Raw genomic sequence first — 16,071 nt, forward strand, 5'->3', positions numbered from 1 at the left:
TGGAGTGCCTCAGGGGAGCGTACTTGGACCTTTATTGTTCTTAGTATATACAGGGTGTCCCGAACAGCGTTTGGCGTTTTGAGGTGGTGGTGAGATATGCGCCAGGAACTGCTTATGCGTCATGGAAAGTGAGCGGGTGCTGCTTTTCAAGGAAGTGAAGCGCGGCTCGCATGGAGCGCTTTTTCACGCGTAACCTCGCCTCGAGTGATATGAATGTGGCCGTGCCGCTAACTTGCATCGTCACGCGCTGAAGAAACGGTCGCCCTAGCGCCGATACGAGAGTTGCTGGCGTACATCTCGCAACCATACAAAACGCCGAACCCCGTGCGGGACAAAGTTGCAAAGATAAGCGAGTGTCTTTGCTTGGCCGGTCGTCTGGGAGCGCTGAAACTGCTTCCCTATCACGTGACTCTTTTTGTATTTCGCGGGCTTTCTTTTAAGTCAAATAAAAGAAGTTGTATCAGTGGTACTTGGCTGCAAACACGGCAAACGGTTATTTTTCTAAGGGATCTACAACTCCTGCATTGACACTTTCTTCCTGTAGGCAATAATGAAAAAGTTAGCTATTTAGTCTCTGCTAATTAATCATGTTTGCATAATAAAAAAAATACTACAGACTAGGACACGCGACTGGCAACAACCCTCAGTTGGTCTCACTCGGCTAGGGATCATCCTCTTTTTTACAAGCTTGGTTACTGTCACCCAGACTTCGCGCACTTTTAAGTGGGAAGCTCCCAGACACCCTTAGAGCGTGTGGGGGTAGCGGTCTCGGACTCAAAGGAGATGCCCTCGACTCAGCGTGGCAAGCTCAGCGGAGACCAGCTACCAAGTGACAAGAGGTTTTTGGGCGTTCGGTGCCCAGCTTTGCTGGTCGCAAGCCAGAGAATGGGTCGGAGCCAAAGGTTTACAAAACAAAACAAAGTTTATACAGCAAAGAGACGATACAGAGGATTACACAATCACTAGTACAGACACATACAAAGTAATTAACAAACAATGCAACTCGGGCAAAGTTAAACTCGAGAGAGAATACAATACTAAGGCAATATTGCACCTAAAGTGCACTAATACAGAGAGAGAGAGATAAACAAACAAAACACAATTTGTTCACCGGGCACTGCGGCAGTCCGACGACCAGAGTTCCACGACGATGCCGTCCCGCAGACTGGCGAACGTTGCCTCGTTGGTCCGTGGCTGGCCGAGTGGTGTTTTCCCCGGGAGTCGAACGGGCGCGCTTCTCCGAAGCTTAAACGGCGGTCCGGACTGACTGATAGCGGTCAACGTCCTCTTTTATAGGCTCGCTTTCCCGTCTGTTCGTTGTACGCGCCAAAGTAGGCGCGCACATACACGCAGCATTTGCAGTGCTGTCTCCCTTCTCTCTTCTCACTGGCCGCGCGTCCCCATTGGTCAGAGTCAGGAGTCGTTTCGCGAAGGTTCCAGCGTGTTCTAGCGTGGCGCCGTCGTGGCGGCGTCGCCGACGCCCGGGTGCAGAGGAGGGGGACGTGACTTAGCGCACGCAAGGCTTCCCCCTCTTCCCCCCGTCAGCTGTAGAACCGACTCGCATGTTCGAGAATAATCGGCGGGGATGACTCATTTCCTCGGCGCACGCCGCGGCGGTGGAGAGAGAGGCACGCGCTCGGCGGGGCTTTCCCTCTCCCCCGTCGGGCTCGCGCCGGCGAGACGCCGTGCGCGCGGCGCTTTTTCTTTGTTTGTTTTTAAAATGCGCCGAATTTTGTGACAGTTACTTTTAGCTGGGACACCCTGTATAAATGACATCGTCGACACAACTGTTCCAGGCGTAGAGATTCGATTGCTTGCGGATGATTGCTTGCTATACCGAGATATAACAAGTTCTAATCGCCAGATTGACCTGAATACCTCTCTAACTAACATCCTTGCATGGTGCCAGAAATGGGGCATGGCCTTAAACAAAGAAAAAACAAACTTTCTTCGCGTGACACGTAAAAAAAATATTTTTGACCACAGTTATCATCTCGGACAAACACCACTACAGGAAGTTTCCTGTTTTAAATACCTAGGTGTAACATTAACTAACAATCTGTCCTGGAATTCACATGTGCAAAATGTCTCTTCGGCCGCCTTTCGCAAACTATGCTTTTTAAGCAATAAACTTTCCAAAGCCCCCCTTCAGGTTAAACTTCTCGCGTTTAACTCACTAATTAGGCCTAATCTCGAATATGCATGCGTGGTGTATGATCCTTACACTACTACCAGTATTAAAAAAATTGAAAGAGTCAAAAGAAAAGCCGTAAGATTTATTTATTCTAAATTTTCACCTTTTGATTCTCCGTCTGAGCTAATGAAATCTAACCGTATCCAACCTCTTGAGACAAAACAAAAAAACATTCAACGAGAATTTCTTTCCTTGCTTATAAATTACAAATTGGCTCTTGATCCTGCACCCTATTTATCGTTTTTAGCTACACGCATCACGCGTCACCATCATCCCGGTTCACTTACCCCGTACTTTGCAAGAACTGACTTTTAAATTTTCCTTTTTCCCGCATACCGTCAGCGAGCGGAATTCTGTGACACGATAAAATGTAAGCGCATAATCATCCTGCATGCCTTTTTATTTCTAGTTTTTCTTTTTATTTTACTTGTTGCCCGTGTATCTGTGTTATTTAATATGCATTTGTTCTGCTTGGATCTGTAACATGATCTGCAGTATGAAATGAATAAAATAAAAAAATGCACAAACAGCGTACTACAACCGCTTTTTGAAGGAGGCTTTTTCCTTTTTCTCTCAGCTTTCTTAAATATTATTTGTGACGCTTTATTAGGCGCATAATCGTACGGAATGCTGCTCGGCGATACGTGCTCTAACTTGGGTTTCACTTCTGCGACATCAATGTCCATATTTTCTGCATCTCTTATGACAAAGAATAGGTTGGGGCAACCGAAAAGGAAATAAAAATAAACATCTCTTATGACAGTAAGAAGGAAGAAGAGGAAACATTTATTACAGCACTGTACTTAATTGGAAAAGGGACGTGGGGATGATTGTTGCGCTGGATGGCAGTCCCTATTCCGGAACCCCCTTGGCCGCCGCCTCTGCCCGTGCTCTCTGGACCATGGCCGCCTCACAGCCCTCTCTAGATGGCTGACTTATAACGGCTATATTTGTATTTCAGTGGCAGGCCTACGCCACGTGGTATAGGGTCGCCATACTGCCCGTAGAATTTGCACCTGCCCGTGAATGTCGGGTTCACGTGTTTTAGTACGGCGGAATTTAAGAAAGACCCGGTTTGGAGCTGTCCGAGGTGGCACTCTTCGGTTCTGTCGACACCCTTGGCGGGTCCCGGGAGTACCCTCCTGCAGAGGCGTAAATGATTTGTAATATTTTGTTCTGCACTAATGTATTTTGTCTAGCTAACATTGTATACACAGGATTAATCTTTTATGTACCCGTTTCCTTTTTCTCCATTGTTTTGTTCTATATTTTCTGCCCACTCCCCTCTGCAATGCCTGCAAGGCCCTGAGGGTAAAATAAAATAAATAAATAAATAAATATTAGCGTGAGAGATTAGCGGAATTTGTATGACTGCCGCGACAGAACTGAGGTATTGATCGGAGGCCGCGGGAAGGAACGCTGGGGCAGCCGCGTGAGCATGCCTCGTTCCCCTTGACGCGATGGCGACCGAGCACCCACACTATCTGTTTTTTGCTCATCGCCGAACCCGAATTGCTCTCAAATGCCAATAGTACTCTGCGGGCGAATGGTGCTACCCTACCCCGCACGTAATTTCGGCAGGCCTGCTACGAGTTCGACATTATGTACGCTGCGTTGGAGTGGGTGGCGGCCAGTGCAATCGTCACTTCCTCCTACATTACCTACTTCATCCTTCGAGGTTACAAACAACGCTTCTCATCTTCAGCTTTTCGTTTCGCTGAAGCCTTCCACAGCGACGTTCACTGAACTTTCGCTCCTAAATGCCTATGGTCTTACTGTCACACTAGCGGCGCGCTAATCTCAAAGAAACGAAAAGTTGATGAGAAGCGGTGTTTTCAACCTCGATGGGAGAAGCCGTATTTCGTCACTGAGTCACGAGACACGGTGATGTATTCAATCTGCTGTCAGGCTGAATCTGTGCGACGCCACATCTTATCCTGCCATCCAGACAAGTACCGTGCATTAACTGGAGAGATGCAGGACATCAAATTGTACCAACTGAACCGTTACTCGGAAAATGGCGAGAAGTGTTCCAAAAGCCCGCCAAGACAACAAAAGAAATGGTAAAAGCAAGCTTTATTATTTTCTGCCTAATTGCAAAATCTACAAAACTTTCACGAAATGGATTATTTGTGAAAAACTTTTTGCTTGAAGCCGCAGGCTTTAGCTGTGCCACCACGAAAACGGAATTTGAAAAGGTAAGCTTTTCGCGAGATACGGTCGCGGACAGAATTGCTGAGATATTCCATGGCAAGAAACTCCTTAATGAACCAATGTCGGGACTCGACCTTGCATATAAAGCCCAGTATGCCATCTTCATTAGGGATATAGACAAAAATCTCAGTGTGACAGGACAACCACTGGACTTTGTACTGACCACAGGCAACACTACAGGAGCGCACATCATTTCGGTGCTGGAAGGAGTTGTTGAACGCATCGGCTTGGAGGGGGAGCGCATGCGACCGAGAGTGCTGAGGTAGTGGTGGTAAACTGGAGCGGTGTTGTAGGACGACTGCGAAAGAAGCTTTAAGGGCTCAGATTCCCTGAGTAGTTGGTGGATGTGCATTGAGTCTTACACCCAGACGGACTGTGCAACAAGACACTGAATATGAAATCTATCACGGACATTGTGTTCAGAACAATGAACTTCATTCGTTCGAGAGCGCTGAACCACCGCCAGTTAACCTCTGTGTTACAAGGAAACGAATGCAGTAATTACGAGATCCTCCACCACACGAACATATGTGTGATAGCTGAGCTGCGGAAAAGTGGTGCAGAGATTTTTTTTTGTCTCAGTGAGAGGTCGACAGCTTCTTCAAGGAGAGAAATAAGCTGATTTGTTGATCTGTCAAATAAGAAAAAAGCTTCTTTCCCTTGCATTTATCACTGACATACGTTAGCAACTCAACATGCTGAACGCAAAACTTCAGGGAAAACAAAATTCATTTAAAAAATGAGGGAAGGCTTTCCTGCATTTCAAACCAAGTTACAACTCTTGCAGCGCCAAATAAAAGCGAATAAGCAAGACTACTTTCCAACTCTCAAACCACTAAGACGCGTAGCCCAAAAATCTTACGAGTTTTCACAGATTTGCTCTGCCATCTTCAGGCAAAATTGAAAATACGGTCTCAAGTGATCCGCAGCCACCCCAGACAGTTTGAAATTGTCTGTGTACCAATCGCTGTGCGAGTTAAAAATGCTGAGCGCGAGTTGCAAATGGAGCTTATTGAAATTCAAACAAGCACCACACTGCGATAGAAGGTTGAAGGAGTAGGTGTCCCGCAGTTTTGCACTTTTTTTTACATCCGACAATTTTTCCGACTCGACGGCACCAAGCGACAAGAATCATTTTTCAGAAGGACATACTTGTGCGAGTACCTCTTCTCTTTATTGAAAGCGAACAAATCTGCTCTGCGTTCATGTATAACAGACGACCACCTCGCAGACAGCATACGAAGCGCTTCTGCACAAGAGTTAATGCCAGATATTGCATTCCTTGTGGCTGCTAAACGTTGTAAAACTTCAAGCAAGCTGTCTGTTTACAACAGAAGGGTAATTCCTGCGATTAAAAATAAATCTTGACAAGCAAGTTATCTTCGTAGTTTCTTTTATTTAACGCAGTGGAAGTTCACGCTCTTCACACACACTCTCTAAAAGACCGCTATTGTGATTGACACTCCTTGCCCTTACGAAATTTTCTGAAAGCGGCCTGTATAGCGATATGAGTTTGGGGTTCCTGCTCTGCAAAATGTGAACATTGTTTACTGCTTGAGACTCACTCGCTGGCGACGGACATATACTGTTCTACACTCTTTTCAGCATAAGTGCTCAAGTAAAGGTAATGCCTCATTGCAGTGAAGATGCGCTAGTTGTACCTACACTTTGTGGATACAATGGAAGTATTGTTACGAAGAAGAGGGTCCTGCTCCACCCGCCACAAGTTCACGACGGCCTACCATCCTCAGACCAACGGCCTTACTGAGCGTCTTAACCGCACCCTGACGGACATGCTGTCTATGTATGTCTCAGACCACCATCGTGACTGGGACGTCAGTTTACCTTTCGTGCCGTTCGTGAGTTCCCCACTCCCCGTTCCTCGAGCGATGTGCGCAGTTTCCTCGGGCTCTGCTCGTATTTTCGCCGGTTTATCCCGAACTTCGCCGACACGGCCCGTCCCCTTACCACCCTCCTGAAGAAGGATGTCCCTTTCTCCTGGGGCCTTCACCAAGCTCGCTCCTTCACGGCACTTGTTGCGGCCCTCACTGCTCCACCTGTGCTGGCCCCTTTCGACCCATCTGCGCCTACGGAACTTCGCACAGACGCCAGTGGCCATGGTATTGGCGCCATTCTTGCGCAGCGCCAACACGAGCACTTTCGTGTGATTGCATACGCCAGCCGCCTGCTCTCTCCTTCCGAACGTAACTACTCCATTACGGAGCGGGTGTGTCTTGCTCTTGTTTGGGCGTTAACAAAATTCCGCCCTTATTTGTTTGGAAGGCCCTTCTGCGTAGTTACGGATCACCATGCTTTGTGTTGGCTGTCCTCCCTTAACGACCCTACAGGCCGTCTGGGTCGTTGGGCCTTGCGTTTGCAAGAATACACATTTAGTGTTGTCTACAAGTCCAGCCAGCTGCACCAAGACGCTGACTGTCTGTCCCGCCATCCTGTCGATCCCCCTGATTCCCACACCCGTGATACCGACGACTGTGTACTGTCCGTATCAGACTTTCTAAACACTGGTGACGAGCAGCGCCGTGATCCATCTCTGCGCCTCATAGTCGACCGCCTCCGTAGCGACCCTTCCGATCCTGCTCTACGAATGTTCGTGCTGCATCACAATATTTTCTACCGGCGCAATATGCACCCAGGTGGCGCCGACCACTTGCTCGTCGTCCCGTCCCATCTCCGCTCCACAGTACTTGCTCAACTTCATGACGCTCCTACTGCAGGGCACTTAGGCGTGTCACGCACGTACGAAAGCGTGCGCAGGCGGTTTTTCTCGCCTGGCCTTTACCGCTCTGTCCGAGGTTATGTTGCTGCTTGTGATCAATGCCAGCGTCGGAAAACGCCCCCACTTCCACCCAGTGGCCAGCTTCAGCCCATCGACATCCCGACGGACCCATTTTTCCGTGTTGGTCTCGACCTGGTTGGTCCTTTCCCCCCATCAACATCCGGGAACAAGTGGATTGCCGTTGCGACCGATTACACTACCCGGTACGCTATCACGCGCGCTATTCCTACCAGCTGTGCCTCCGATGACGCCGACTTTCTTCTCCATGACGTCGTCCTCCTCCTTGGCGCTACTCGTCAACTGCTTACGGATCGCGGCCCCTGCTTTCTTTCTAAAGTGGTCCACGACCTTCTGCGCTCCTGCTCCGTCCCGCGCCACTGTCCTCTTCTTCGTAACAGTATTACTCCGAATGGTTCCAAGTGATCTGGAAGCATTCTATACAGGAGAGCTTTTCCATATTCGAACAGGCACTCTCATATCCGATGATATAGTCATTAACAGCCTAATTAGCATGCAAGGTTGGTGTATGTTCGTGTTAATGCCATTATTTATTTTTTTCTTTTAACGCATCATTCTTTTTTCCTAACATAGGCAGCAAAAGCACCAGCAACGCCGCAACTGCAGCCAGTCCTCCGACAAGACGAAGCAAGTTGTCGTATGAGCCCATGGTGTCCCTGAAGAATCCTGCGAGGAGAACGAAACACTCGCGTCACCTGTGGACATTTTGTTTACAGAAATTTTGGAACGAAACGACACCTAGTTTTATCTGCAAAATTACTAACTAATGCGATGCTGTGACTTATGTATCATTGCGTTTTAGATTGCATCTATTAAAACTGAGAATCAAAAAGGAGGGGTTAGCAGGAGACGGTAAGCATATAGCTTCGGCGAGCCATTTGCCATGGTTGCACAAGATTCGTATTTACGAGTGTATCCATGCTTTAATGACGACGTAACGACAGACATGCAGCCCTTCATGGCATGTTGGAAGAAAGTGCGGCAATGAACATTGCTCGGATCGAATTGCCTGAGTGGTCACAAACATGATATCACGAGACAGGTCAGCTTGAAAGCTAAGTTTTAGATGGCCCTGGTTGTTTACGGCAATCTTCCGCCTGACACAAGCAGAGAAATTGCTGACAGTGATGATAAAAGGTCAAGCAATGGTTGAAACCTGATTCACCAATCGGGATACAATGCGTACGATGTTGTGATAATGCTTCCATATAGCGGGCAGGTCATTTAAACCTGAGACACAGCAAAATAAGGGACACATACATTAACAAGCACAGAAGACTGCGATGCACGCACATCAATAAAAAAATTTGATTCAGGACACAAACGCATGGAAAAAAAAATGAAGTTGAGCCTTACACGCGATTGTCGATTTCTTTTCCTGGTATATTTAAAAGGACGTAGTGTAGAAACGTTGCCTTCTTAGTTCGAATTTTAGCTGAACCATTGTAAATCTACTGATGCATTTGCACTAAGTTTTAAAATCAATTACTCCGACGATAAAATTACGTGAAATGTTTTTTCTAAAGGTAGCTTCTGCTACCTTACATCTCATATCACGGTATTTTGTGTTCAAACATTAAAAAAACAATGAGCAACCTAAAAACGACATCATAGCGACATCAAAGCGACATAAGTAGCGAATAGTGCACTAAAGTGCGCAATTGCACAGCAATAGTTTGTGCAAACTGCCCAAGAAGCAACATGTTTACAGATGTCGTTATCTGGTTTGCAGGATAGTTTGCGCCATAATTAGCAGTAGTTGCGCGCTTACCTGTTATGGACGGTGTGGCGAGGAACAAAGGACCGGTAACGAGCCCGGATGTGCCCCACGTGACGGGTACTCGGTCTGCGCCAAGGTAATCGGCTATAAGAACAGGTGAAAAAGACACTGTCGCCGCTAGAAGGAAGGACGCTGTGACCCATGCCGTCAAGAACTGAGCCGTGCCATGCGTGAATGTCATAGCGACCAAGGTAGCCGACATCAGAGCGAAGGCGAGCGCCGCAAGCACACTTCGCTTTAGGTAGCCTCGGTCAGCGAGGAATGGTATGGCTACATGTCCCAGCAGGAGATCGGTGGCTGCTGAATAGGTGCCCACTAACTGAGCGTGCGCGGTCGGCACTCCTTTGTCTAGTGCGTAATCGACGCCTATTGAGCGGTTCATTACAGCCCAGTAAGTCATCACTGTGTTCTGGAAGATTAGAACGTAGAACCTCGGGTCAGCCAGGAGCTTCTGCACTTCAACGCAGCGTGAGTGTATGTGATCTGATGGACTGACGTCAACTATAGAATGTGCGTTCGTGTGGTTGGTTGCACCGCCGCCCGAAAAATTTTCCGGGTATGAAGAGCTGGCCAGTGGAAGAGGCAGTTTTTCCAACTGGATAGCAGCGCTGCTTAATGTCCGTTCCCTGTTCAAAGTGTTACTGCCGTAGAAAGGGATATCGACGTCATCACGTTCCGTGCTCGTAATCGAGCAGTGATTGTTCGCTTGAATATACGTATGCTCTTTTTCAGGTTGATTACCGCTGTTTCGATGAACCTGCATTGTATCATTCCCAGAATTTTCCCCATCACTACGAGCAAGGTGATGCTGTGTCTGTTCTTTGAACGATTGTAACTTCTCAGCACCGCAGCCACTAGTGCAGACTTTGTCTTCCTCGTAGCTTGTTGCAGTTAACTTGGTGTCCTCTATCGCATTGACAGATGTAGCCAACTTCCAAGAGTTGTTTCCACAGTCAGCCGAAGCATCACCTCGATGCCGGAGCTGTGGTCGCCGCAGCATTAACATGAATACAGTCACATTCATGAGGAGGGCACCACAAATAGCCAGCGCTCCCCTGAATCCGTACTCGGAGTTCAGCTTGGAGACCACGGACGGAAAAATCAAAACGGAGAGCGTTCGTCCTGAGTCTTTGACTCCCATCGCCACTCCACGGTGTTCCCGGAAGAAGATTCCTATAGTAACAGCCATTGTGTTGTCCATGAGTCCATTTCCCAAACCTGCGGCAAAAGCGATAAGTCAGTGATAGAAGCAATGTAATGTTCAGCTACAAGATTACACTTTAATCTATAGCTCCTGAGCCCGAACTGCGTCCTGTACCTTGCTTCCCGTGACTTCCTTGGTCTCACAGCTAGAGACAGTTGAGCGTTTTATAGTTTGAGCTGCATGTCGGACGCATCCGTGCAACCGTCGTGACGTACTGTTCATAAGCACTGAAAAAGGTAGGGGAGCACACTCTTCCGCAGCCAATCGCGCTGAAAGCTATGGTTAGAAGAACAGGAAAGGTTAACAGCCCGTATCTCGCGCGGTAAAAGGGAACGCGCAAAATGCGTCGCTTTGAACATAGAAACGCTACCCCCCAGCCGGTGCACGCAAACGCGGTACTCGATGAAATAGACTAGTCCCTGCCAACACATTAGGCAAACAAAGCTGGGAAGGTTTGCGCCAGGCTGCGTAATGGGGGAAACTCACCAATAGCCGTATCACCTGTCCGCTCCAGTGAAGCTTTGAACTTGATAGCATAGATCAAGGCACCAGTGTCTTGGCAATTCTAAACTCACAGGGATGAAATGAGTCGCAAAAAAATTAGAGGACGCTTAAGCGTCGCCTTTAAGAGCGGAGCACGACAGCATGTTGCAGCTCTTCTAGGGTGTCCACGGAACGTCATCGCCCGTTGGGCGCGACGCCTTGCCCGTTGGAAAAATCGTTCGGAGTCTCTAGGAGGCCTCTTAAATTATCTGCATTTGCAGCGCAGACGCTGCTCCATACTAGCACTTGTAGACGGCTGCGGTTACATCACTCCTGTTCGTAAACGAACGACACTACTCCGACGTAGTATATCCGTAGTTGCAACACTTACGCTGCTCTACACTATCACTCCCAGACGGTGCGTTTCCGTCACACCGGTTCAGAAACGAACGACACTACTCCGACGCAGAGTACCAGTGCGCCATCCACCGGGACAGCGCCTTGCGTGGCGAAGAGGGGCTTCAGTGGGTGCCGCACGATGGCGGTACGACTGCACGTGAAGTACGTAGGAGATTTACCGGAAAGGCATGATCCTTGCTTAGTTCCGACATCTGTAATTTTCATGCTTATAATTGCTCTATACGCCTCAGTACAGATATCGAAGATAGGTTTTTAAGAAACCCGTGCATTCACTATACGCGCCTTTATTCATATTCGAACGACGAGCCGTTGTGGCGGAGTCGGTTGTCCCCGACTTAGTTTGTGAGCACAACCTTGTTGACACTGACTGACTAAAAAGCGATAGTACACATTTTACGCATCTGCAATCCTTTTAGAACGCTCGACTTGACTGCTGGTACATTACCTACTGTGCATGGTTATTGGGCGAGGCCGATATTTTTTAGCGACCACTGCATGGTGTCTGTAAAGATAAGAAAGTATAGACACGGTGCCTTCTCCGACCAGGGTGATAGCAATGGAAGCTAAGCAATTCCCTCTTCTAAGAAGAAATTTTTCTATGCGCTGTAGTTGTTTGCTTCAAAGAAACGTGGGCATGTGCACATCTCTCAGTCTTTCATAAGTGGGATGTTTTAAGCAGCCCTACTTCCTGCTTTACTCAATTGTATTTCGCCACCGCTGGGCGCATTTTTTGTGTACTCTTCCGCTCGGTGATCAATGTGTATTGTGTTCTTTACTTTTGGCTTCTACGATATGGAGAGCGAGGTCCTACGCCTGCTGCCTTCGAAAGAACTGTTGCCCCCTGGATGTGTGCATGATGGTGGGTGCCGTGGTGCCGGCTGTCAGTAGGTGGAAAAAGATATGTAGGACTCTCAAGTCCGAATGTAGGTAGCAGGTACGGCTGCTTAATGACTGGCCAAAAATACTACGCTTCCGTTGGCGTGGCCCAGGAACTTGGGGCGTACAGCTTCTGAATGACTACAGACGGACGGCTGACAACGTGTCGGACTTCCTGTGGCACAACGTTCGCCTTTCGCTACCAAGGAAAGTTAAGACCAATAAAGTAGGTCCGAGCTCTGTGTTTACCTTAGGGGCTGAAGCTCCCGACTTCGGTGGCTGGTGTTCTCGAGCGTGGCCCTAAGTTCTACCAAAAATCCATGCTGGACAAGCATGAACTACTCGTGTGCGTTCACAGGATCGCGGGAAAGGCACATATTCAGGAGAGGGACCGAGTTGTTCTGGAAGGTGTTGACTCGTTGGCCAGAACTTTTACATCTAAGCAGGACCCTTGGCCGGAGCTCTGGGGAATAGTTCGGGTTTTTCGGATCAACGACTTGTGATTGCTGTTGTCTGAAAAAGAAGGTGCCTTCACGGTCCTCCCTACCAGTATGCATAAGATGAAGGCTGTTTAAGCCATTAACAAGAACTTCAACATTTCCAAGTTTAAACCAGTCAAGCCCAAGTCTTGGGCGGTGGCTCTACTGTCGGACTTAAAGCTGGACAAGCTGGTGCATGATGTTAAAGACTGCAAAGCTAACGCTTTGCGAATGTTTTTTTTTCTGCAAAAACGCACAAGGAGCTGCGCCCTTGCAGAACCATAGTCACGGAACGGGGGAGCTGGCAAGAGCTGGTCAGCAGGTTCCTACAGCGTCATCTTAATAGTCTCACCCCGGAAGACACTCACAAGGTCTCTAGCTCGGGAATGGTTGTGGCTGCCTTGGAGGAAGGGATTTCAGTGGCCAGTAGCGTAATTTCTGTGGACGCGGGCGGACTGTTTTATTCTATACCCCATGATGAGTTGTTTTCTGCTGTACGAGAGTTGATAGATAGCACGGGATGCATTACTTTTCAGAACGCCTGTGCTGTGTCCGTGGATTCTTTTTTGGAGTTGCTTAAACGATACTTGGAATGCACGATTGTTACGACAGCAACCTGAATGTTCAAAAGCGGGGTAGTTGCATTGGATCCAGTGTAACTCCAGTGCTAGCTGAAATGTTCCTGGCCTAATTTGATAGAAGGCTGGAGCAGGAACTAACCTCTGCGGATCTGGGGGTGGGGGTGGTGAAATTTTAGAGATATGTAGACGACTTTCTGGGTTTTCCTTAATGTTACTGCCTTGATGCCCTGGACTCTGTTGCAGATGCGGTGTGGGGTTGTTCATGGGTTGCTTTAATTCCCTGAGATTCACTGTAGAACTTTCGAAAAGTGCGTGCATTCAGTTTCTTGACCTGCAATTGTGCCTCCGGGGAGTCGAACACGTCTGTTGGGCCTACATGCCGAGGTCGAAGAAGGCAATTCTACCTTTCACATCCTCTCATTCCAAGTTAGTCAAAAATAGCTTGGCGTCTTCATGTCTCCGGTCCGCCTTGGCTAAGTCGTGTGCACACAGGGTTAATGAAATATGAGTGAAAACAGCGCGAAAGAAGCCCGAAGGCGAAACGAAGAAGGGACAGGAAAGAGCGCTCAGCGCTCTTTCCTGTCCCTTCTTCGTTTCGCCTTCGGGCTGCTTCTTTCGCTCTGTTTCACTTAGGTCGCAATGAACCAACTAGCCCAGCAAAAAGTTCTGCTTGGTTAATGAAAGTTTTGACTTACAAGTTAGTAGGTTGTAGGAGTCGGGTTTCCCGTTGGACCTAATCAGTGCGGTGTCTGAGTCATTACTGAAGTGCTACCGAAAGAAGAAACCGGAGAGTGCACTAGGTGCTCAAGAACTGAACCCTTTTAAACAGGCCTTGGAGGTGATACCTTAAATGCACAGTGCGTCACACAACCTTAAGAAGGTAGTCCAGAAGGTTGGTGTTCGTCTCGTGTTTACCGCTCCGCATAAACTTCCCAAGCTGTGCAGGCTTGTTGCCGAAGGGCACACGAAGAAAACTTCCTGTGGGATCAACCACCAGACTAAGTTTGTTTCTTGTGCGACCGGAGTTGTGTATCGCATTCCCCTTAGTTGCGACCGGATTTATGTGGGCCAGGCGGAGAAATGTGTGAACAAAAGGTTGCGCGAATGCGCTGCGTTGGTAAGGGCGGGTCATGGTTCGAACCTTCCCCTGCACAGCAAAAAATGAAAGGACTGCGAGGGAGGCTGTCTGCCCAACTTGGGTGCGACAAGCATCATCGGGCACGGAAGATAAAGAGTGGATAGAGAAATATTGGAGGCCTCGAACGTAATCGTCGCGGATAACGACTTGTGTGTCAGTTCCACTTCGTTCTTTCTGCTAGAAAAAGAACACAAGTTCCTAGGTATATGATAGCACAAGTGATAGCGCTTTCATGCAGTTTACGCCTTTCGTATGTGCTGACTAGTACATCGGTCACCCCAGTGGTTTAGATTTTTTTGTCCTAATTCTTGTCTACTATAGGTTTTGTTTTGCTCTGGGTTTCATCTGTACGTCTATCGTACACCTACGTAACGTTTTTATTTGGTTTTTTTCTTGTTGACACGTGCTGAATTTCCTGGCGTATGCTCACCGAATGAGTGGTGTTTCTTCGACCGCGCATCAGTTGCTATTGCGCTCTTGTCCTGTCCGTTCTCCCTGTGTTCTGCGTTTTTTTCTGTGCGCCGTTTTTCATGGAGGTTAAGAATAATGCTATTGAAGCATCATCACGGATCACATTCTGGAAGCGTCTTCAGATTCGTGATTTGAAGCGCACCCTGAACGAATTGCATTAGTTGGGAAGAATTGCTCTGGGATCGTATCTACATGGTATCAACAATGCTGAAGCACCAGTTACTGGAGTTTAGCGCAGAAACATATCAGGCTGCCTTGATTAGGCCAAGAACAGCAAGGAAGGTTAATGGACAACCTTTTCGTCGCGTGTTTGTTTATGAGAGGCAGGGTGCTATTTCTAAGGAGGTTTTAGAAATTAATTGCAGAAGTGATAAACGTCGAATGGCACGCCAGGTCACTACGGTGTCCCTCATTGCCTAAGCCGCTTTGGGACGCTAAACCACATTAAACCTCATAAACCTAAACCAAAGCATTTGGCTTTCGCTCTCTGCGCACAGCCACGCCTGCGCTTGATATTGGAGGCTCGCCTTAGACCTGGCCCATGAAACCTCTGACCACCTCGTTAAGAACTTTGGAAGAGCTCCCGGAGAGGCGTTGCGATGGAGCACTAACGTTCACTACTAAAATCCTACCTATCAATGTGTCTTGTAGTCTGGTAACTATGAAGGGCCTAATTCCCTACTAATTCCCAAGATTCAGTGTACGAAAGGGCCCTCGGGGAGAGAAGGCACTGGCGTCAGCGGAGAATGGCTTGCGGAGGCTGAGCGCGTGACATTGCGCTTCCTCTTAGCTTTATTTTTCCTGCTTGTCGCAAACGGAGATATACAAAGAGTGGGAGGCGCCGCGCTGCCGCCCGACGCTCATGATCGCAGCCGAAGTCCATAGGCCACGTGAGCTGGTTTAATTAAAGTCCCGTTTTAATCGGCCCAGTATTTCGCTCTGGCCCCCAGCGGCTGCAGCTCGGAAGCGAAAGTTCTGGGTGAAAGAGAGGAAAGGCGTTCCTTCTCTGGGTGGCCGGGCAAATAAAAGGACAAACCGAAGAACCAAATCGCGCAGATGGTGCAGCAGCTGCATGCATCACCCAGTGCAATGGGTGATGCGGAGCAAGGTGTGTTGCTGGGCGAGTTGGTTGGGGTACATCTTGAGAAAAAACACAGCGCTTGCAGACAAAGGACCAGAACAAGAAATACACACAACTGCGCTGACCTCAGTTGTGACGTCAGCGCAGTTGTGTGTCCTTCTTGTTCTGGTCCTTTGTCTGCAAGCGCTGTGTTTTTTCTCAAGATAGTGATGCGGAGGTCGCCCGTCGCGCTCGCGATGCTCGACGTAGGCGAAGAGGAGGCTCAGCTGCGCTCGCCGTTGAACGAGAAGCCGATCGGGAGCAAAGCAGGGCCAAAGAGCGACAGGCGACCAACG

General features: G+C 48.4%; 1 protein-coding gene across 1 annotated transcript in view; it reads right to left on the minus strand.

The window, feature by feature from the left end:
* Positions 1-7,749: 7,749 nt before the first annotated feature.
* LOC149344656 (uncharacterized) overlaps positions 7,750-16,071 on the minus strand; it is a 45,644-nt gene continuing 37,322 nt past the window's right edge. Inside the window, exons 4-5 of the mRNA XM_089542652.1 lie at positions 8,995-10,221; positions 7,750-7,889 (exon numbers count right to left, since the gene is read on the minus strand). Coding sequence (XP_089398778.1) covers positions 7,750-7,889; positions 8,995-10,221 — 1,367 coding nt within the window. The remainder of the gene's footprint in view (positions 7,890-8,994; positions 10,222-16,071) is intronic.

The sequence above is a fragment of the Amblyomma mixtum genome, chromosome 5, assembly GCF_055824585.1.
Source record: "Amblyomma mixtum isolate Tamu chromosome 5, ASM5582458v1, whole genome shotgun sequence".
NCBI classification, from domain to species: Eukaryota; Metazoa; Arthropoda; class Arachnida; order Ixodida; family Ixodidae; genus Amblyomma; species Amblyomma mixtum.